Below are 23,534 nucleotides of genomic sequence, written 5' to 3'. Positions count from 1 at the left end.
GATTCAGCAGTGGCAGACATAGAGAGTCCGGAGCAGACCTCCAGTTCAACACATTATAGGAGAAAATAAAGACAGAAAGTGATGTTGGAGCTGTGGGACTGAGCACCACAGCAATAGTGGATCTAATATAAAGCTGGGATAGAGACAGTTTTATGCAAGAAGTAAGAAAGAGAGTACAAACATCTGAATGTTGCAACTGGAAGCAACAAAATTTACCCACGTTACAGGCTGAATTAAGATTACACAGCTTAGAGAGAGTTGTAAGGATCAACTTGTGGTTAAAAGAAAGCTGTTCCTCACACCCCACTAGACCAAGTGGTTTTAACACACTAACTTGCTGAAAAGAGATGAGCCACAGAGTGTAAGATTAGTAGGGAAAACAAAAACAGTGTTTTCCATTAAAAAGCCTCTATTGTGAGATTATCATACACTGAATATCAGATGTTGCATAAGACTACCTTACACAGGCAAAGAGGAAAAAAACAATCATGGAAAGGAAAAGCAGAGAATATGTGCAGATTGTAGCACCCAAACTGAAAAGACTAAACGGGCAATGTTTCATCTGTCCTGAAGTGGACCAGGTAGGGTCGAAACGTTGCCTGTTCAGTCCAATAAATAATTACAATTAAGTTTGTGGATATGCATTTTTTTTCCCACTGAATTTCCTGTCTTGAATTTGGCCTGAACTTAAGATTGGATGTTCACACGATTACCTTTCTGTAGAAAACTATCAATGCACACAACAAAACTAGAAATGAGCCTCATAACTTATCTAATCACATTTGATAAGACATTGCATGAAACAATGCAATGTTTTATAAGAGTTGGTTTTGTCTATCAAGGCACCATCTCTTCTGGCAGTATTTATACACTTCCAACTCTCTTCATCTCAGGTAGGCCGACTATATTGGCATGCTCAGCCAAGCTTGCCAACCTGCTTCTCTCCTCTTACTCTCTGTCTCTGTGCTCACCGCTGTAAGCCGATAAGGTCACTTCCTGTTTGACTTTCCGTCAGCTCCTGTTTTATCTCTCCACTTAACTCTATCGCTCTGTGTCAGGCTTGCTAAGACAAAAGACGTTCTCAGTTTGGCTGCCTTCACAGAGCCCTGGATTCTATAGAGCCATGTTCAGATTGTCATCAGAATGGAACCGAACTTTGAGGATAACAAAACATGGGGGCAATCCAATACAACCTGTCCATTGTTAGGGAGAAACATTGTTGGAATATGAGTGGAGAAGGCTGGGTTTTCCCACTATGTCACAATCCTTATGGCCTACTCTTCTCAACAGGTGAATAAATGCTAATATTTTATATGGAATGGTGTGGTTTAATCAGTTTCAATGATAATGAGAGAAACTAGTCTAAAGAGAGAATGAACGAGAATGAATGAATGAGTGCTTGTGTCTCCATGTTGGCCACTTACGTCCACTTCACCTTGGTCAATCACATAGAAGTTATCTCCTTCATCGCCTGGAGGGGGAGAGAAGACAAGAAACAGGGGTTTGTGAGACAGAAGAAAAAAAAAAAAATCAGGAAAAATACCTGGCTTTGAACCAACAGGAAAGCTTACTCTTCAGCTGACTTCCACCTCCTGCTTAAGTTCTCAAAGGTGGATTTTTAAACCATTAAACCAAAGTGGAGAACAACTCTGTGCATTAAGAGATTAAAATTGTCCATCAAACAGTCGGGCCCACTGCTTTCTGTGGAGGGCAATAATAAGTCAGGAACTTGTTGGGGTTTGAGTATCTGAAACCTACACATTAAGACACTCAGATACACATTTTCTCACACTCCCCTCTCTATATTTGTCAAACTGTATCCCTTCTCCTTAAGAGAAAGATACGATGTTGAATTTCTCCTCTTTTGATCATTTCTCTTCAGGTCTTTATAAACTGGAGGCCTATAAAAGCCTCAGGGCAGGCCTAGTGTCAAAGATGCCGCTGCCTCCTCCAGAATGCACATTTCACTGGGGCCTGCCATTATCTTTGCGAAACAGGGTCCTCGCCAGCAGAAAGTTGCAGCAACAGTAGAGTTTATTACTGCTGCTTCTGTGGCTTAATAGTGGAAACTCTGAAACAGAGATGCCTGAGCATGTAGAACTTCAACACCTCAGTAAAGTACATAGAGATTTGTGGTGTATACAACTACAGATGTCAGTTACGTTTATTCTAAAATACAGAAACTATGGCTACAATTTCTGTAAGAATACATTAGAATGATCTATATTGCTATATCCAATTCACACTATTTCCTAATCTCTCACTTGCTATAACAGATACCACTAATTGATGGGTATCTACTATAATTGCTAGGCTTGCAACTCAAAATGTTTTCTGGTTTTCTGACTGGATCCCTGTTGTGTCACTGATGGGAGCGTACGGTGCTCTCACAGTGAACCCTAACCCTTGAAGCGAGCCATTGGATCTTGTGGGTTGACGTCCACTAAAAGCATCTAGTCTGGAGATAAGGCTGAAAAATGGCAAAGTGTTCCTTTAATTATGCTATCCGTTACATAGGGCTAAGGGGGAAATTATTAAAAAGGACTGACAGCCACATAAATGAGCACTCCGAAGGTCTCCCTGCAGCTACGTCTTACAATAAGATATAAATGCAACTCTATTCACAGGTTCAAGTGGGTAATGATGCATGAATATACATCACACAAGTATGGATGTGTGTGTACTTCATAGGTACCAAGCGAGGGTGTGTATGATCGTGTATGTGTGTGTACGTGTCCTTGTGTGAATGTTCACCTGAAGAGTTGAAAGGCTGGGAGTGCCCTGTGTGTAAAGTTCACAGGAGTTCACACGGCTAATTAATATTGAGTGGAGAGAGCTCGTTAATCATATAGCTCTATTTGTCACACAAAACGCTCCTTGTCTGTCTGATGGTCTTTTCGAGGAGACCCTAGACACACACACACACACACACACACACACACACACACACACACACACACACACACACACACACACAAACCTGCTGCAACCTGGCCCTCCGCTATCTGCCTCTCACTGTCTCTGCCTCTCTCTCTTTCATCTCATCTATCTCTCTTTCAATTCCCTCTCGCTCTGTCTCTCCTCTCTTCAACTCTTCCTGTCTTTTATCACTTTGGTTCTCATGCCTTTGTTTTGCACCCTTCTAAACCCCCTGTGCCTGAGAGTGCAGGCAAATATTTGACCAGAGTGTGCACAAACACATAGACACACGAACACACACACACACAAACACGTACAGGCTGGTGTACTCAGTGTGGCCTTGTTTTAAGATAATTGTTGTACGCACTGTTAAGGTTCTTTGGCTTTGCTCAAAAGCAAAACATGGGTTACATCCTCAGCCTCTAAGGTGTTTGGAATCCAAAATGCTTGTGCATCTATTTCCTGTTGGAATTTGATATTTCAAGTTTGGAATCATCCATAAACTTTTCCTTTTACCACAGAATCAGTTGCATATGACTGAACGGGAAACAATGAAAAAACAATGAAACAAACAACAATGAAAATAACTTGATATATTACATTAGACAACAGATTACAATGAAAATACCAATATACTCAATTTTGCATGTTATGATAGAGTAAATTCTTCCTTTGTTTAAATACCATTCAGGTCTCAAAGTCAATAACTCCTAGCTGTGTCTAAACAGTGTGTGATGGGCCAGTAGCACGGGTGGTTTCTTGAAGCTGTACAGTAGTCCAGACATTAGGAATGACATCAGCGCTGTATATACTATATACCATACTCGTACTATATAACGTATATAACAATGGGTTGTCTGGGGCTGGGGGCCCCGTTAGCCAGACTTATTATCACCAAATTAGGCCTGATATACTCCTGGCTGCTGACTTAGAGTGGGTGGGAGTGACTGAGCGAGTGTGTGTCCAAGCACTGACAGTCTTCCTTCACTTAACATTCATGTGAGTGTGTTTGGAAGGCATTCTCTACAAGTGTAGCCTCTATGATTTTGTGCGGGTGAGAACATAGTATTATCTGAAAGTGGGCATTTGTCTGTGAGAATGTGTGTTTTCTGTGTTTTAAATATGTGGTTAGACGTGCCTGTGTCTGCGTTTGATAGGAGTTTGAGTGGGGGGCACTGGAAAAATACAGTCTGGTTGTGCTAAGCTCTGTGTTCCTTCAAAGTCCAGGGATGTCTAGAGTGAAGGCTTTGACATCTGTGGTTAGGTAAAGGAGAGGGACCTGACATCTGGTGCAGACTGAGGGAATGCGAGAGTGAGGCAAAGAGGAAAAGGGGGGGAAACAAGGGTGTAACAGGATAAAGTGAACGTGAGTCTTGGTGGCAATGCAATACATGCATTGTCTGAGACAAAGCCATTGAAGTTAATCAGTGAGAACAGAAACTTAATTCTTTCCTTTCCACTAAAGTGGTTGAGTGGATCATATATGTTCTAAGGTACCTTTAATATCTTCAATATCTATTTCAACATCTATCATCAATGTTACTATTAAGCAGGTAATTCACTTTAGATGCTAGCTATTTGGCACCTACCACTTTATTTAGTCTATGACTATGCGATTATGGTTAATAGTTTTTGGCTTTTTTTCCCCTAAGCAAAACTACCAGTAATTTATTGCATGTTATGGCACCATCTCACCTATTTTCAGTTAACATTTAAACATACCTTGCTGGATGACTGTTTCTCCTGCAATGTGAGTGACCGGGAACATGGCATCAAATATGTCACTGGGGAGGAAAAAGACAAGGAGAGAAGAGGAAGAAGGGAGAAGGAAAGAGAGAAGGAGAACATGGTTATTACCAACATACCTGCGGTTAGGATACGATACCCCACAATTCTTCTGAATTGTTTACTCACTTTAATACACAAGTGTTACACGCACACAAGAGTTTGCTCCACGGAAAAATGGTATGATGGATAAGACAGGGCAGCCATCATCACTGTGTCCATTCTATCAGCCAAAGAGACAGGCCTGAGAACTCTGGATGACCCCAACACATACACACAAATTTGCACAAACACACCCACCTGAATGTGTACACAACTGATTTCTCCATCATCATCATCATCCACATCCAGCCAAACACCCACTATCCTCAGTTAAAACCATCATAAGGAACAAACAATGAGAACATATACAATTCAGTCCAACAAATCTGCTGCAGTTTGGTTCATAACCAGGTTCAAAAGCATAAGGTCCATAATGTATTATTGTCACTATCCTTTGTTTGACAAAGGAATCATCATTATTTATACATTACTACTGGTGTTTAGACAGAACTTTGTGAGTTTTGCTAAATGAAAGTACTAAAACTAAGAGAATATTTTCATCAGATAAATCAGCATTACAAAGCTACAGCCACTTTCCCTGCATATTTACATCGTATTAGTATGGCGTATAGGCTTTAACATGACTCTGTGTTGTTACAGAACACGATCAAAGCCTGTATCACTGTGTGTATCTTCTAAAAGAAGTGCTGAGAAAACAAACAAAATGATGGCTGTGCCTAAGCACTTAATGTCTGTTTCAGCCCAGCAGGGAAAGCGCCTGTTAGACTGTTCCTAATCGGGCTGTTTAAATGCATGAAGCCTCAGCAGATTAAAGCTCCACTGCTGGGATGTGTTGGGACAAGAGAAAACTCAGTATCCTTCCTCTCCTCTCTGCCCGTCTCACACCTTCGAGGTATATTTATCTATCTAATCAGTTGCATACCACTCGTCTTATACAGAAATATAGAAAAACCAATATAAGAGGGTCAGGCATATCAAAGACCTGCTGAGTGAATTTGGGGCAAGTTTAAGCACGTTCTTGGTTGTCTGTGTCACTGAATGTGTGTATTTGAGCCAGGCTGTCAGCGTCTGAGCATATATTGCCTATGAAAACACGCAGGTTTGTACAAAATAACGTGTGGGTGTTGAATATGTCTGTGCTCATGACAGTGGACTAGACTGCTCAGCACTTAAGAAATGAAAAGGGTTACACAGCCAAACCCACCTTGCTGCACACTACAAACCAAAAAGTGTTGCTTTACTGAAAGCTCTGTGGTAAAAAAAAAAAACAAAAAAAAAAACTGCAGGTCAACAGATGTTGGGGAGAGATCTGAGGCTGTTATTGAGTAGTTTGGAAGTGAACAGACCCTGCTGGTATTTGTTTACGTGACACTGAATAAAAAGCAGACTTAAGAAGGTGGATTCGGGCCAGCTTCACCCACAGGTAGGTCCTGTGCAATGCAGCTGGCCACTGACTCACATGTCCTCAAGGACACACACACACACACACACACACGTATAAAAAAAAAAACCACACTCACTCTTTGAAGTGTACAAGCACGAGCTAAAAGATGCACACATACACTCACTTATACAACCCTGATTACAAAAATAGTGCAAACACCTGTTTGGAACATTCCACAGGTAAACAGGTTAACTGGTAACAGGTCAGGACAGTATCATGATTCGTTCGCAAGCGACCATTGGGAGAGGTTCACCAGTTTGTGAAAAACTGCTCGGGTGAAACTGACTTCTCTTGAACATTTATGAAGATACCAGTGGCCTGCCTGCAGTCCAGATTTTTTGCAAATCATTGCATTGTGTTTTTATTTTTTATTTTTTTTTACACAGTGTCCCAACTTGTTTGGAATCAGCGTTGTACAATCCAACATCCACGATATACACGTGGCACGGCTGCATGTCAACACACTCGCACTTGCAAGAGCAACAATATATTTAAGCACAGGCATTCGTGATGAAAACACACATACTGGCAGTCTCATGTGACACACAAACTCAAACTCTTTGATGGTGATTAGTCATTGCAACATCTGCAGGAGTGCCCTCAACTCTCCTCACATCTGTGACCACCTGCACTCGGCATGGAGCCTGTTTATTCAGGGTGCATCAGAGCAGCAGAGTGGGTTTCAGGTCACGTATAAGTAATATTCTGTGTTTTATGAAAATCATCGCCTTGGCTAAATATGAAGTTCAACAGGGGCAACCAACATGACAAAGTCATTCATCTTTATGAAGGATGTTAAAATCATATCTTCTTTGGGACAAAATATATTTCAGTGCCATCTAACTGGTAAAGCTGTATTTTGATATGTGCCCTTTGGTAATGGTCATGATGACGGCACTGATGATGATGATGTATCACACAGCTAGTAGGATGTTCAAGACTGAGCTACACAGTCATGGTGAGAGGATCAAAGGCAAACAAACCTGTGTTTAGGTAATTACCCTTGACCACCTCTCTCTTCCATGCCCTGCCTCTCGCTGAATGCATCGGTGAGCACAACAAAGACACTTATGCAGGTAATTACTTCCCCTCGTTTCTACCTGTCTCTCTTTCCATTTCTTCATCCCCAGCTTCCTCCCTGTCTGCTCACGATCACTTTTTCTCTTCCTCTCCCCTCTCAATTACCCCTTTCTTCCCTCTAATTCTCTCCCTGCCCCACCTATTTCTCCCATCTCCCGGTCTATCGCCCCCTCCCTGCCTGACCCAGATGAAGTGATTAATCTTGTCCTTTCCGCTACCTGTAGCCCCTCTGACCTTATGAAAAGGCAGAGCCCCCCTCCCTAACAATGGATGTGCTGTTCGAACAGAGACAGACAGAAAGAGGGAAAGAGACAGAGAGACCCTGTAGACTCTGAGGGGGCTAGGAAGTTCACCTCCACCCTAGGGAGGCAGACAAAGCTTCTGTCATGGTTGAGATATGTGAAGATACTTCCCTGAAACACATGTGTGCGTGCCTTCACACACACACACTCAGTGGCACACATGCATGCAAGAAAATTCATCCATGTAAATACCCAGTTGTTAATTACTTTCATACCATCCTTTCTGACATCTTTCTGATCTTATTTGAAATCCTTACGATCGATGCCATTGTGCACACACAGTCTCCGTCCAGATGACATCACGTAGACAGTACCTAGCCCGCAGTGTTCATTTGTTGCAGAAGTAGCAGCTAGAGATAATGGCACCTCTGTAATAATCAGAGTCACTATCTTGGCGGTGAAGCAGCAGTTTTATGTTCAAAGGAGGAACGGACGAAGCCAAAAGATGCAGTCATGGGTAGAATTAACACCAACATGGATACAACTGCAAGTCAGATTAACTAAGCCTCTCTAAAATGTAGCTGGCTCAAATTAAGAGAGTGCGTATACATGCATGTATGTGCGTGTTTTGTGGGGATGACAGGAAAAATTTACGTGCTCCTTCACTCTCTCTAACACACATACACACAACAACGCAGCAACAGGCTATTATTGTTCTCAAACACCCATAAAAAAAGTGGTTAGCTTGGGGGATTTCAGTCATTAATGAAATAAAATCAGGCCTGCTTGTTGGAGCTGGATTGCTTGTTGTTCTTCCTGGTTGGCACTGACAGTGTCTCTCTCTCACCTCTTCCCTCCTTCTTCTTAATCTCTCCTACAACACAGCTGTTTATTTGTTCAGCAGCAGACGCCTTATCTCTTACATTACTACCTCAACACACAGCACTGCCATTATGCCATTAACACCAAAGGGCTCTTTCACAGAGCGGCGTGCCGCCATGTCTTTGTGTTTCTTAATGGGCCGCAGAATGTTGAGTTACACAAGTCCTTCATGGGGAAGCCATCCAGAATGCTCAGTCCGTCTGGGTGGAAGAGGTTTTGCAATAACCAAAATAATCAACAACTGCACCGCAAATGGGAACTTCCCAGCTCTTCGAGCTGTGTCTTGGCTTGGCAGCGATGTGCCACTGGTTTGGCTGGCACAGTATTCATGCCGTAAGTGCTTGAAGGATTAATTTTCACTACCACAGTTGATAGTAATTCAGATTGCTGATTCTGGCAAATCAGAACAATAGTCTTTGTTTTGCAAGTCAACGCAATTCCATTTATGTAATATATTTAAGTTTTGTAGGCTAACAAAGGCCGCCCCCACAGGCTGACATTGTGATCATTCTAACAATGCACAACTCTGACCTTCCAATAGATGCAGTAGAACAAAACGAACCAAAGAACTGGGAATCATATGCAAATATACACTTGTGGGAGGTTAAAAAAAAGGGGGGGGGGGTCATCCCTTAAACATATCAGTGACAAAAATGTCGCTGATATGTTTTCAGGAACCCTGCCAGCTGGGGCTCCCCAACACCTCAGTGAATAGGAATGATGAACACAATTAATGCTGCATATTTACTGAAGGGCACCAAGAATTAAAAGCTCTTGGAGAACTGCAGAGATGCACTGAACACATTCTCAACAACTTTAAATAAAGCAGCAGGTTGCTATGAATAACAAATACTACAGCAGCGGTTTTATTTGGTGGCCAAGTGAAGAGTTGTGATTAGTCAGCACAACGTGTAAAGCAAGAGCAAACTCACAAAAATTCAAACATAAATTAGATTTTCACTGATGATGGAGGAACAATTCTTTACTAGCCTGTTGTGTGACTCATTATGGGTATATCACAGTAAGCTGGAAAACAGCTTTATGAGGCTGACTAAGTGGTGTACAGTTTAATGTCCAGAGTTTAAAGTTGAGCACAAGCAGCCAAAGTTACTCACATGGAACAACCAACTCACCCCACTGAGCTCTGTTACTGTGAATACAATGAAAGTTTTTTTTTTGGAAACCCACAAATTACATAAACCAGTACTGTACATACATTTAAGCCTGTAAACACACGGATCCACTCTCATGGAGACAGACACACACCGCTGACAATAGGCAGTAGTATGAGGGTGTGAGTGAGAGAGAGGAATATGGGGGGAGATGAAAGAGGTATAATTATAAAGCACTGAAGCGTTCAGGGAGGATATTTATGACATGAAAGCTCTTGGCACGCGCCGTGTCTCTCCCTGGAGGCCCGGTGGAAAACGGAGGGACCGGGCCATGTCAGCTGCTGCCCATTTCTTCACATCGATGTCCAAACTACAAGGAAAGCCCAACGCAGTGTGTGTTGAGTCGTACTTGGTCAAGAAACACCACAAAGATGTCTTCTGACCACCAAATCACAACCACTTTTAAAACTGCCATGGTCACCGTAATTAATAGAACTGGGCAACATGCATGCCGTATGAACTTGTATAGTAATTTAATTATTTTAGGTTTTTAGATTTTAATTATTTTAGGTTTTTAGATTTTATGGTTTAATGGTTGGTTAAGCACATCTTGGCATGTTTCTGGGTTATACTGCAAATCACTTCCGACAGCAATCACACATCATGATTTTACAAAATACTTCTCTTTGTCTGTGCTGATGCTAACTGGACTATACAGAGTGCACAGGCAGCCATGCAGCACAGAGGTGGTCCTGAAGGTTTACAGGTGGACATAACAGTTTACGGCTGGTGGCAATGACCACTTAGAGATGGTCAACAATGTGGGAGGAGAGACAAGGCCAGGCGAGGAAAAGGAGAACCCTCACTTTTCTAAAACTCAACTGGCCCTTCCCCAGTCTACCTTTGGATGTAGTCCTCTGGGCTCTAAAACTCCAGGTCAGATAAACATCATAAGCACCAAAACACACTTAGCGTTCTTTTATTTTACAATGGGCTATTGCACACTGAAGACTTTTTAAATCCTTAATAGAATTTAAGAGCACTCTGATATTTTCGTCTCAAAGATCTAATGGGAGCTAACGCTTGCATACGTGGAGGTCTAAAGAGGTCCACTTAGAGTGTGAGCTGTGTGATTAAATGTTGGAAGTTGTATTTAAAACCAACAGAGGGCAGGGAGCACACTGTGTTAAACCTTCACACCTGGCCCTGGTGGGTTTATAAGGGGTGTAAACCTGGATGCATCCTGTTGCCTCAAAGTGTAGACGTGTGTCTAAATATATGTGCACTGCGGGACCGAAGCACCTGAGGGCTGGTGCATTTATACTGGTGATCTGTGTGACCTATACACTGCTGGCAAAACCTGCTGAAGGAAACAGTGTTATTTATATGTCCTGCAATGATCAGACCACCTGAGGAAAAAAAATGTCTGATTTCCAATTCCTATCCATCTGAAAGATCACAAGTGCAGTGGTTAGGTGCATATTTTTCCTTAGTTTTGCCCATGTCCAATCTCACATTGCACATGGCTGGATGACACGGATCATTAAAAGAAAACTGCAGGGTCTGCTTGGTCCAATATGTATTTTTACGCTTTAAAACAGTGATGCATCATTTTCTAACCCTGCAGAGCCAGACTACACCTTGCAAGCTCATTGTTTTTCTTAGAGATGTCTGGGGAACTGATTCATCCAGGTCAGATACATATCGGACCAGTCAGCAAACTATGGGGAATGTAGCTGATGATTTGACTCGCCACCTCACAAGCCTCATTAACAAATATTTACACTGCAGTTGATGTTGTTGATATAAAATGAAGCATTTTTCTGTTTCTCAGCTCAATTTATTCAGAAACAGACTCTGGTGGAAAGTCTATATTCCTAAAACAGCTACCATCTTTTCCCACTTTGAAAATCAGACTCAAAGGTCAGAGGCAGCTGAGGAAATGGTACATTTATCCAATTAAATGCAGCAGGATGAAGGGGAGCACCGAGCTGTCTAACTATCCCTGCTATGACTGCTCCATAGTAAACTGAAGCTACACTAATGCTGTATCTAAAGGAGCTGGAAAATATACTTTACAGCTGTGTTTGCAACAAAAACAAACAGCCTCAGTGACTGAAAAAAAACATCTTGCAGGGAGGGATGGCCAATCTGGAGAAAGGACTAACTGACACAGTAGCTTTCCTGAAACCTTTGAGCCTAATTGAAGCAGTAGCCCTCAGATAAAATATCAGGCTGAACAACCACTGAACCAGCACTGGCACCTTGGACCCTGCTAGCCTGCCAATGCCAACTTCATGAGAGGGCAAACCGGCCTTATCACCTCCTCCCCATGCCCAGAACCTACTGCAGTACCAGTGCTTTCCTCACCCTGTTGTGTCGCTGGCATGGCGGTAGGAAGGCTTGGAAGTGAGGAAAAGTAGAAACAGAGACAGACAGTAAAATATAAAGAGAAAGAGAGTGATTTCATTGAGAATATTACAGCTCTGTTGAGAAGCGGCCAGCTGATTCAGTGAATACCAGACAGCTTAGGCCTTCCACCAGATCGAGCTTAAGGAACACTCTGCTCACACTCGCTTGTACAAACAAACACATAAACATACACACTCACATATACAAGCTTTAAAAAAAAGCAATTTTACAACCATTTCCAACAGTTTTAACAGTGGCAATGATAATGATCTGCAGATCGTACAATCTCATTCCTCTGCTGTGACTACTACTTGGAACATCGACGCACATATACGCATCCACGTTGGCATCAGGGAGGTGAGAGGCAGAGTTGCATGGCAGTGGAAGAAAGGAGCAGTCTGAAGGGGAAAAGCGTGAGAGACAGGGAGCGGTTGATAGGAGGATGTGAGGAGAAGTGATGATGTGTTACATGGCGAAGAACAAACATCAGATTTTAACAGTATGTTGATAGTAAATATATGCTGCATCAGAACCCCTTGATGTTCACAATAATAGGATTATTTATATGTTACTGAAGAGAGAAGCTGAATTATTTTCCAGGCAAAGTACCAGTAACACCTTACAGTTGGCTAAGGTTGCAAGAAACTTGTGGCTCTATACCAAGTGTATTTCCTCCTTCTCTCCTGTATCACGCTGGAAAGGAAAAGGGATAAAAATAAAGTCTGACTCACACATACAGCTAAATCTCAGACTACACTGCTGGCCTTCTGGTGACAAGGACAGAGGTTCCCTGCTCCCCTCTGTTCAGACTACTGTGTGCATTAAGTGTGACAAGGCTGTTTTACAGGCCTACCTGATGATCCAACACACACCACCTGCTGATGCAGCCATGATGTCAGCCTAAAAATATCACAAACATGTCCAACCCTGCTGCCTCTCCCCTTCTTTCCTCTCCCTTACTTTCTCCGTATAGTGATTATGCTGCTGTGCTGTCGATTAACTTCACTAAAACTTTTTTTTCCTCTGCTTACTTTAACTCGTTTTCCCTATGTGGTCCCTCTAGAGCACATTTTCAGTACTTGTGCATTTTCACACTTTCCTAATGCTCACTGTCTCCTTTGTTTGTTGCCCCAGGGCAGGAAAAAGCGAGCTCTTCCTCCACTTAGAGAGAAAAAGGGTCAGGTTGAATCAGGCGCTGACACGACTAAGCCTCTACCTCTCTGATGTGTCTACAGGGGATGTGTCACTGGAATGAAGGAAAGAGACAGGCAGAGAGAAAGAGAGGGAGACATCCTGCAGAGATAGAAAAGGAGTAAATCTACCAAATACACACAAATATATTGTATACAGATTAAATAAGCCCATATATTGTGAAACAGGTGCCAATAGTTACGCCTCTCTCTCTTTCACACACACAAACACACATCCTGACACGTCGCTGAACATCACAAGACATGCCGCTGTCCCCCGGGCATGTCTTTTCCTTTCCTCTCTCCACCACCCTCCCCTCCCCTCCCCTCCTCTCCTCATTCCCACCTCGAAGAAGACAAGCACTAGAACAAGATAAGCATTTGAGAAGCAGATCGGGACACAAATTGTCCTTTGTTGGGGTCTAAACCCGAGAGGTGTTTACACAACATGGAACATTATACGTGCACACTCAAACACATTGACATAGATGCGAAAATTGAGATCGACTAGATGGAGAGAAGTGAAGGAGGAAGTATCCCCTGTAGAACTGCTAAAGGCTAAAACTGTACACCGTGTGTGTGTGTGTGTGTGTGTGTGTGTGTGTATAAACCTCATCAACTAGCACTCTGGGCAGTGAGGTAATAGGTGCACTGGGTGCATGGAGGGGAGAGAAATAGTTGACATTCAATAGCTGACATCTGACTGACGTAAGGCTGTCCCTGCTGTAAACAGACAGCTTCATCAGACACACAGCCTGCAGACCTGGACAGTGTTGAGCAACCAACTAGCACCATGTGAATAATGTGCTAACACCATGGAATGGCCTAATGTTAGCAACTGGCTAACTGGAAACCTCATTTAACTTTAACACCAACACATGACTTGCTAGAAGCGCTCCAGTCTGGATACAATGAGAGTCAAAATTTCCTTACTCAGAACTGAAAGTACCAGCTTCAGTCAGCAGTAAATATACCTATTCTGTATTTTCTTTGTGCCTGTAAGAGCTTTTCAGATATGTCGTGTGCTCCTGTTTTAGATCCTCAAACTGTTCAAACACCTCGAAGATGGCTGAATATATGTTTCAAGATTAAAACAATTCACAGAAATGAGGTCTGGGGCATTTTTATCTGAGAAGTTCACCCACACAGGTGAAAAAAGCTGCTTCCTTTGTTTGCAAAGACACTTAATTTATGAAAAAAGAAGTGCATAGTGTCTGTATGAGGGCCTAAAATCTACAACACAAACTCCATGAGACGTCATTTATTGAAGCTTATCAAAGCTGAAAATGGGCTGAGTGCCTCTACTCTAAAGAAACTCAACCAGAGTGACACCAACAAACCAATGAGGAGGTCATGGGAGAATTAACACGCTATAACAAGACTGTTGTCTGTGCCTGTGCACTGGAACCTATCACAGTAGCATAGACAAAGCAGACGGGATGTATACAATAGGAGGCCATGGGCCAACCCAGGCTATTTTATAGGGCACTGGGCTGCTCTGTCCTCAGCTAATGTGTGGTGGTCAGTGTGTGGGTTGTACTCTGGGCTTGGCTCAGCTATAAAGGCACTGAAGGGCTGCAGGAACATCATGTCCTCACAGCAGGGGCAAACACTGGTTAGAAAGTCACTGTCATGCTCGCACATTTACCCCACATACTCATTCACACGAAACGAAACGTGACACTGTCCACGATCACAAATGCCCCCAAGTCCCACCTTACCCATATATCACTGGACACACACACACACACACACACACACACAGGTGTTTCAGCTTCAAAGTGTTCAAAATAATTTTTAATACTCTTTCTCTCTTTAATTGCACTTGTTCCTCTTGACTTTTTCAGCAAAGTATTTTTGAGAGACATTTTGTTGGGAGAGATTGAGGTTATTCATTACTTCTCCCACTGTGGACATTAGATCCAACTGCTGTTCAGATCCAAAACAGAGGCCAGTTTCTCTCCCTTTTCCTGTTTACTTCAAGACAAACATTCGCATGCACTGTGCATGCATACATGTACAGAAGCACACATTTACACACCACTTTTTTTTAATCATTCATGTGCATCAGTTAAACATCTTCTACACATGTACCTGCGCACACATACACAAAAAGACTTCTGCACACAAGTGCACAAAAGGAGACACATGCCCACACACGCAAATGTACACAGACACTCACACACAATCTCACGCTGATGGTATAAGCAGCTGAAAAGGCAGGGATGAATCATAGTTAGCTGGAAAACTGTCCTGCACAGACTCTGGGGTACATTTTGGAGGGATACAGAGTTCTAACAGGACTCCAAACACTGACACTACTACATGACTCATTACTTCATGAAGAACTGGATGGAGAAATGGATGGAGGGAAACGATGGAGAAAGATGACAGGGGGCGGAAAAGGCAGCAGGGGACAGGTTGAAACACAGCAGAGGGTATGAGAGAGGACAAAAGTTTCCAGCTTTCTGTGTGCATGTGTAACTATGTGTTTGCATACATGTGTGCGCTCGTTGACATGCACGTATGAATGTGTTTATCTGGACTGACTTGCAAGCATGCATGATATGAACTTCCTACAAATGATATGTTTGTGTGTGTGTGTGCCCTGTCGTTTTCTTGGGAGTAAAGGTGAAGTTGGCTGAGCTGAGGCGAAGACGTGATGAGCTGGGGGAGGTGGGATTGTTGGCCCGTTAGTCCTCTGGGTGGTGGATGGTGGTGGGGATGGTCGAGGTTCAGTCAGGCCTGCAGCTCTCCTGTGGAGAGTGACCTCATCGCCTGGCCCCTGGCATTGTGGCAGAAGCACAAAGCCATGCGGGAGGACAGAGAGAGAAGACTACACATGAATGTGGGGGAGGGACTGGATGTGACTGTGGATGTAGATGTGAATGAGCCTGCATGACTGAGAGAGGGAGAAAGACAGGAAGGGAAAGAGAGAGAGAGAAAAGTAGTGAATTCTGAAAAGGGGAAAAGAGGACCACCAGGCTCTCAGGAAGGACAGGGATGAGAACACACAGAGGGTCAATGAGGGAATCCGTAAGACAGGAAATACAAACACAACCGCAAACAAACAGACTAAACAACACAAAGCAGAAACCTGCTAATTTGTTCATGCTGCAGGCTGCTGTTACTGCATAGCCCACCATAAAATACAAATCATAGATGCAGTCAAACATCCTCACAACTCTTCCACCTGAACACACAAGAGAAACAGGACATCTCAATGACGAGAAAAGACACACAAATAACCGTAAAGCCGACACACACCAGTAGTGTTTCCCAGTAGTCATCCTAAAAACATGAGAAAAGGAGATTCGGGTGGGAGAAGACTCACAAACAGCCATCCATGCTGCTATTCAGTACCACTACATCCTGTTTCCCCTGCTCAATATGCTGCCAGGAAGGACAGTCTGTAGGGGGGGAGTCACAAAACACAAGTGTGCAAGTGTGTATGCCCACAGGAACACAATTATCTTAGAGAGAATATGTACACACACGACTCAAGCCATAGTTAATATCTGTATTATCTGTGTGTGGGACAAACACCCCCTAGGGGCTGCTTTATGGTAGCAACACACGCTGAGTGTCACTGTGTCCATGGGAAATTCGATGTAGGTAGTGTGTGGCGGCATTTTTGACCAAAACTCCCACTGCCTGTACTGTTCACATTAGAAACAGCATATCCGTTTCAAATATGAACCCGTTCACTGGAACACAGAGCCTGAGGCTCACATCTATTGATATGGAGCCCGATTCAAATGAGCGGGTTATCAGATACGACGATGAGAGCCGCGTTCATCTGATATGGCTACGCTGCACACTATCTCACACTGCATACTCTTTGTTGTCTTGTTCCTTCACACAGGCCTTAAATAAACTTCCGCTGGAACATGACACAGATCTTTCTCGGGCAAATTTAGAGTCTTTCCCTTCACTGCTGTTTGTTTATTTAAGTTTTCTGTCACTCGCTGATTTATTTGTTATTGTTTTTGCACCTCTTCAAGCACCACACACAGAAAAAGAGTGCCAGTACACTAAAGATGTTCCTTGTCCATCAGCAGGGGCTAGTGGGGAAGGTGTAGAGGTCAGAGTTTAGAGGTCAGAGGTCAACTAATCGGTCACTTCATCAACTCATTACTCTGCTTGTTAATTAGAGGATTAAAGCAGGCAGGATGCAGTAAGCACCACCTCTTTACAATCCCTTTCTCCTATAGAATGGAATAGAATAGAAATACTTTATTCATCCCAAGCTGGGAAATTTCACTGAGTCCTTCGCTGAAAAAAACTTTTGTTACATTGATTGTGCTTCTCATGGAATAAAAAACAGTGAGTGCACTTTAGAGTATTTTCTAGTTTTTGAGGTTTAGGTTGTGTACATATCAAAGATGAAGTCCTGTACTTGCGTGATTTACAATTGTGTCCTGATCTGAAAAGATTTAACAACTCCTCTTTCCAGATGGCAATGTTATTTTAGAATATTGCAAACTCTGCGAAGATAGCTCAAGGAATGGGATAAGCAGGGTTTCCCCATGCCTGTCGGACTACTTATGTGGTTATGCAGAGAGCAGGGCTCCTTGTGTCTGTATGGTCCCCAGGAGAGTGTTTTGTGGTATGACGGCACCAGACTAATGCAGGCGGACAGGAAAATACAACCTGATGAGAGTATGTGTGTCTATTTGTGAGTGTTTTGTTTGTGTCAAGGGAAAAATAAACGCACCTCTGACAGATTTCCCAGAGGTCTTTTCTTCTGTAATTAATCTTTCAGTGAGTGTGACCTCAAAGAATTGCTCCTGTGTCTGTTCCTTGCTGCTTTCTCTCCATTGGTGCACTCACACATATGAAAGTGGGAGATCATGAAGGTCATTTATCCAGGTGTGCACAAAAACTGTTAACACATACATGGCCCACTGCTATCAGAACTCTCATTTTCGTATCACTTCAGTAGGAAGTCAGATAAGAAATGCTATTACAGCAGGAACTGTAAGAATGTGTGTTTAAACAGGCGATAAAACTACTGTTGACCATATTACAAGACTGGTGCTCAATGAGCATTTAACAGGGGGAAGTGGTGGGGAGATAGGAAAGAAAATCTCATCTGAGGGAGCACCTGGACAAACAGGCTATATGTGCATGTAGATGTGCACATGCATATACACACAAAACTTGAAAACTTAACAATTTGGCTCAGGCCAGATATCTAAATTGGTGCAAAAGAGAATGACCTGACCCTTCTTATCAAAGCCTTTAATCTACAAACTATCATCTAAGTGCTGTAAGTTAGCTGAAACCAAAACAGAATAATCAGACATCCAGATGGTTAGATAATAGTTTCAGTCGATATGATAACTACTGTACGGTTACAGTATTGAGACAGGTGTTTTGCAGGCTGATTTGGGTGTTAGCAGGCTCAGCACAATATGAAATCAAACACCTGTTCCCAGCTTATCTTTTGTGCTTGTGTGTCTGTTTGTGTGGGCATATCATAATGAGGTCATCATGCCAGTTAATGGGCAGCGAATAGGAAGGTCCACCCAGCGGCCCGCTGGGAGCCCCACCATGGCAGAGGTTCAGACGTCAGTTAAGAGTCCAGCCAAGGTCAAAGAGATAAACACACACACAGATACTGGCCCCTGACGGTACAGTATGCAGTATGTGTTCATTCCCTCGTGGTTTTTGTTTTTTTATTAGCAAAACACAATATTCATAACTTCCCTTTTTACTGTATGTGAACTAATGCAATGCATAAAGGGTAAATTTATGTGTCTTGATGGATAACCCTATATTATATTAGTACAAGTATGTGCTTTGACGTCTTTATTCCCGTAACCTCTACAGCTTGCCAAACGTTTGAAAAAACTGACTTTCAATAACAAAAACAGGGTTTCACTGAAATCTGGAAGGCAAAACGTGTTAAGGTTTCACTTCCAAGCAGCTGAGGACAGATGGACTACACACACATACACACGGCTGGTGGAGCTCAAAAACTTTGAGGCCATAAAGTTTGACATATGGAATGGTGTGTTAATCAAAGACTCCACGCTCCCAGCTGGAACAGACGCACTGGGAACAAAGTCTGACATGCATACTTGAGAATGTACTTGTGCGTGTGTGTGTGTGTGTACATCTCATTCATGATAATGTAATCCCTGTCATCCTTTGTAGTGATGGTGGTATTTATATGCCTGATTATGCATGTGTGCATAGAGTATGTTTGCTCACCTTTGAATAAACACAGTACAGGGGCTAACATACTGTTGTTCTCTTCTCTGAACCTCTCCACAACTCTGGCCTTTTAATCTTCACGAGAACTACTGTTTACTGTTTGATATTGTTTTTCAAGTGTCAAACTAAAAAGCAGTTGATTGTCTTACTTACACAGACAGGCAGCAGAGATGCATATGATGGGTCCATCCTCTAGACCTGTCGCAACAGGGATTTAAATAAACCTACCAAGAAATTACTGGAAACCCTCTCAATGCTGCATTGCCAGCTGTGTGCATATGTACACCAAGTATGAAAATAAAGTCACAAATGATCAACACTTGCCATTTATTATTATATACCATCTTAGAACAGGCCGAGGACTGGCATGATATATGGATACCGACTATGCCTAGTGTAATGTTTTACATTTTGAAATTTGTACATCTGACTCTGTGGTGGTCCAGTTGTTCATACTGGCAGATATAAACCGTGACACATTTCGAATATCATATATTAAATTATGATATTGGATTGTGCTGTAAAATAAAACTGCATACAGACACCCTCGAACACTGCACAATGCACAACTGCTGCAGGAACTAAATCTTTTTAGGAGGAAAAAAAAGAGAGAATCAGAGTTAAAGAAAAAGCAGCTTTGTTGACAAGTGTTATTGAGCTCAGTAAAAATGCACTGCTACAGTCTCCCTGGATTCCTAGAAAGGCAGATAAGTAACTTAAGAAGATGAGATAGATTATGAACGAGAGACAGGCTGAGAGAGGATAAGGCAATAAGGACAAAAACAGGGTTACAAAGAAAAAACTGATGAGAGGAAAAAGAGAGCATTGGAGAGAGAAGGGGAAACAAAGAGGGCTTCATTGTTTTCAATTGTGCCCATTACTGAAGGGGATGATAGCATAATATAGTGCTAATGGGGGAACAAATCGTGTGGTGTTCAGCTTACATAACTGGTGAGTGACTAATCACACAAGATGTTTCCTTTACACATACACACACACACACAGCTATCATCTCTTTGGGGTTTTCCTCTTCCTTTCTCACACACAGCCTTCAAACAAAAATATGCATTTTATGAATGTTTTGAGCCAATCAATGAACAAAATTACAAAAAAAAGAAAAATCCAATGCCAGCTAGCAGTCAAGAGAAACTAGTCCGTCTTCATGCAACTATCTGCCACGATGCATGCACTGACCCATCTTCCAGATGTCAAGGAGCAACAATCAGCTGTCACTACCTCTCCTCCCAATGAGACTTCATGTGCAAAAACATCTGATAACCCAAATGGCCAGCTGTTTGCAGAGAGAGAGAGAGAGAGAGAGAGAGAGAGAGAGAGAGAGAGAGAGAGAGAGAGAGAGAGAGAGAGAGAGAGAGAGAGAGAGAGAGAGAGAGAGAGAGAGAGAGAGAGAGAAGAGCAAGAAAGAGAGAGGGAGTGAGATGCATAGAGAGAGGACTGGGCAGTTAGACTCCATCTGCTAATGTGCGTCAGTCCTTGACAGTTCTGGCACATCTAAAGAAGCCAATGTACTCCATGCCGTGACTTCATCAATGCCAATGACAGAAGGCATCAACAAGGAAAAATTTTTACTCTAAAGCTGCGTTTGGCTTCATTTTCTGTTGTGCTGCCAGTAGTAACAGGGGTATACTATACACTAGTATTGTATATTACCAATAAGTACAACATTTCAGGAAGAGCAAAAATCATACACACCATTTCTCAGGCAAAGTTTCTCAGGCCAAACCTTACCAATGAGCGCATGCAGTGTACTCTGCAGCAACTAAGCCATGTGCAAAGGCCAGCTGGCTGCTGTGTGCAGTTTTTCATTAATGCTGGAGGACCACATTTGCCATACATCAATATACTTCTGTCTGTAGGGGCTCCAGGCGCGACAACCGCAACATAACCGCACTGCGACCAAGCCACCAGCCAGCCAAGCAGCCAGCCATCCAGCATCATCAGCTGGAGGTGAAGATTGAGGAAGAACAGAAGAGAGGGAGGGAAGCTGAGAGAGCAACAGAGAAAGGAATAGAGTTAGAGGAAGAAGGCAAAGCCAACTAGCTGCCATGTCCCTGCACAATCTAGCAAATCAGACAAGATTTTCACTAGCTGAGAGCCTTCAGCTCTACTAACTGCATGTTCACCCACAATTCCCACAACAACGAATTCTTGTGTGCACAGCATTAATGGATGATGCTAGCTGTGTGTAGCGAGACAGCAAACATGACAGCCAGTCGAATAAATTCTACATCATGCATGGTTTCATGGGCTGACGACGCCACCATGACATAGCTTCGCATGCCAAACAGCCTTGAGTACATTAAAACCTGATGGTTTACGGTCTACTGCCACATATTTTTGTGGTGTTACTCTGATCTTCCACATCAGCCACCCAAGTACGTGGTTTTCAGACTGTCCGGACCTATCACATGTTGCACTGCTCTCAGGGCTGCTTCAGAGGCACTGACGTGCAATCAGAGGCCTGCTTGCCTGTGCCAAGGGAGCACGGTAAATTGTCAGCTGACGAAAGACTGGAAAGAGTGTGTTTTGGGTTTGGTCCGTGGAGGCTTTAGCCAACAGGAAAGCTCCGGTGTTTTACTCTCCATGGGGCATAATGGATTCTCCCCGCCAATGAAACACTATTCCGGCTGGCGGGCGGGACCACCAGCCACCTGAGAGCCTTTCCCACAACACCCCCTTCCCTGTCAGAGCCAGACCCAGCCATCAGTGGAGATCTGGGACAGATGGAAGGATGGAGAGAGGAGGAATGTGAAAGAACAATGAATAGGAGCAGATGGCGAGAAAAGGGGATAGAAGAGACTTGGCATCCCTCTCTCTCTCAGAGATGACTATGGAGAATCGCTGATGTCTGAGCAATGTATCGGTGTACCGCCACCCACAACATGATACACATAGGTTACCATAACATCCAACAACAAAACACAATACAACATACAGACACATCCAGTTGCCCCCTTACCCACCCTTTGCTGCATCCCACTCCTCTTCTGCCACATCTGTCCACGTTAACCCCTCCTTATCTCTCTGTTAGTGTCTCTGCAGACTTGAGATGCTCCCAAAGCAGGCAACACTGGCACACAGTGGCCACAAGGGCAATAAACTCAACCGGAACAATGGCCTGTTTTATATTTTATAAGCTTACAAACATGCACTCATAGTCCACGCACACATTTGGACTGCTGGCATCACAGTGGATGTTGTGCAAACCTATTAAAGAAGTCAGCGGGGTCACAAAGGTTCTGTACCTTCTCTCATTGTCGTCCAGGTGAGCAAACAGCACATTCTTGGAGATGGCCTTGGCCAAGGCGGTCATGGTCTTGTAGTCTTTTGGGATCACCTGTGTAGACAAAGCAGTAATATCCATTACAGTAAAGTGGACTGCAACAACACTGTGCAGGTGGACACATGAAACAAACTAGCACAAACACATAATAGCCCTGACTTCAAAAGCAGACTAAATTGAGTAATTAAAGAGCAGTGTATTGGCAAACTCTGAAAGGAATATCCCACACATGTGTCTGTGTATTTTTGGGAAAGCCCATCTGTTCAGGGATTACACTCAAAATGTCACACAGCCCTTAAAAATTCACAAGAGGCCTGAACTCATTCATAAAACATGCATTTTCATGTCCCAGACTCTGTGGTGTGTGTGTTCATGAGGGAATGGCAAAGTCTGTAGCCACAACAAAGCTGCAGAAGTCCGTATTTATAAAGAGGAATCCTAGATGAGAAGCTCTTTTTACCATGGGGTGAGAAAGGCAAAAAGCAACAGAAACAGAAAAGGGGAAAGAGTAAGAAGGCTAAACACTTCTTACTGCACAATAACTGAAGTTTGTGTGTGTGTGTGTGCATGTATGTGTGCATGTGTTTTGTCTCTGGTGGTGGTGGAGAGGAGGGGGTAGGCTGTAATTACGTTAAACCAACAGATGTCTCCACATGAAGACAACCACGCAGCGCTGTGTGCAACATGCGCACAGATGCACACACAACCACATCATATTTAAAATAAAAAGTACCAAATTATTTATCTTTGTGCACTACTCAGGCCTGGCTACACAGTGGGCAGAAAGAGAAAAAGGCTGGTCTAGCCTGGAAAGTGAGTTAGAGGAAGGCACAGACACCCAGAGAGGATCAGTGGTGGAAGTAATTTTCAGATTCAGATTTT

The 23,534-nt window shown here is 43.1% G+C and overlaps 1 protein-coding gene across 2 annotated transcripts in view; it reads right to left on the bottom strand.

Annotated features, from left to right (window-relative positions):
- The window catches only part of prkar1b (protein kinase, cAMP-dependent, regulatory, type I, beta), a 58,747-nt gene that overhangs the window by 17,588 nt on the left and 17,625 nt on the right, over positions 1-23,534 (bottom strand). For both annotated transcript variants that reach the window (XM_041063560.1, XM_041063561.1), the window contains exons 4-6: positions 22,615-22,706; positions 4,642-4,703; positions 1,425-1,471 (exon numbers count right to left, since the gene is read on the bottom strand). In XM_041063560.1, the coding sequence (XP_040919494.1) occupies positions 1,425-1,471; positions 4,642-4,703; positions 22,615-22,706 (201 nt within the window). The remainder of the gene's footprint in view (positions 1-1,424; positions 1,472-4,641; positions 4,704-22,614; positions 22,707-23,534) is intronic.

Source organism: Toxotes jaculatrix, chromosome 18 (assembly GCF_017976425.1).
Source record: "Toxotes jaculatrix isolate fToxJac2 chromosome 18, fToxJac2.pri, whole genome shotgun sequence".
In the NCBI taxonomy this organism is placed as follows: Eukaryota; Metazoa; Chordata; class Actinopteri; family Toxotidae; genus Toxotes; species Toxotes jaculatrix.
Note: the sequence above shows the minus strand (reverse complement) of the source record. Positions and strands in the feature narration are given on the sequence as shown.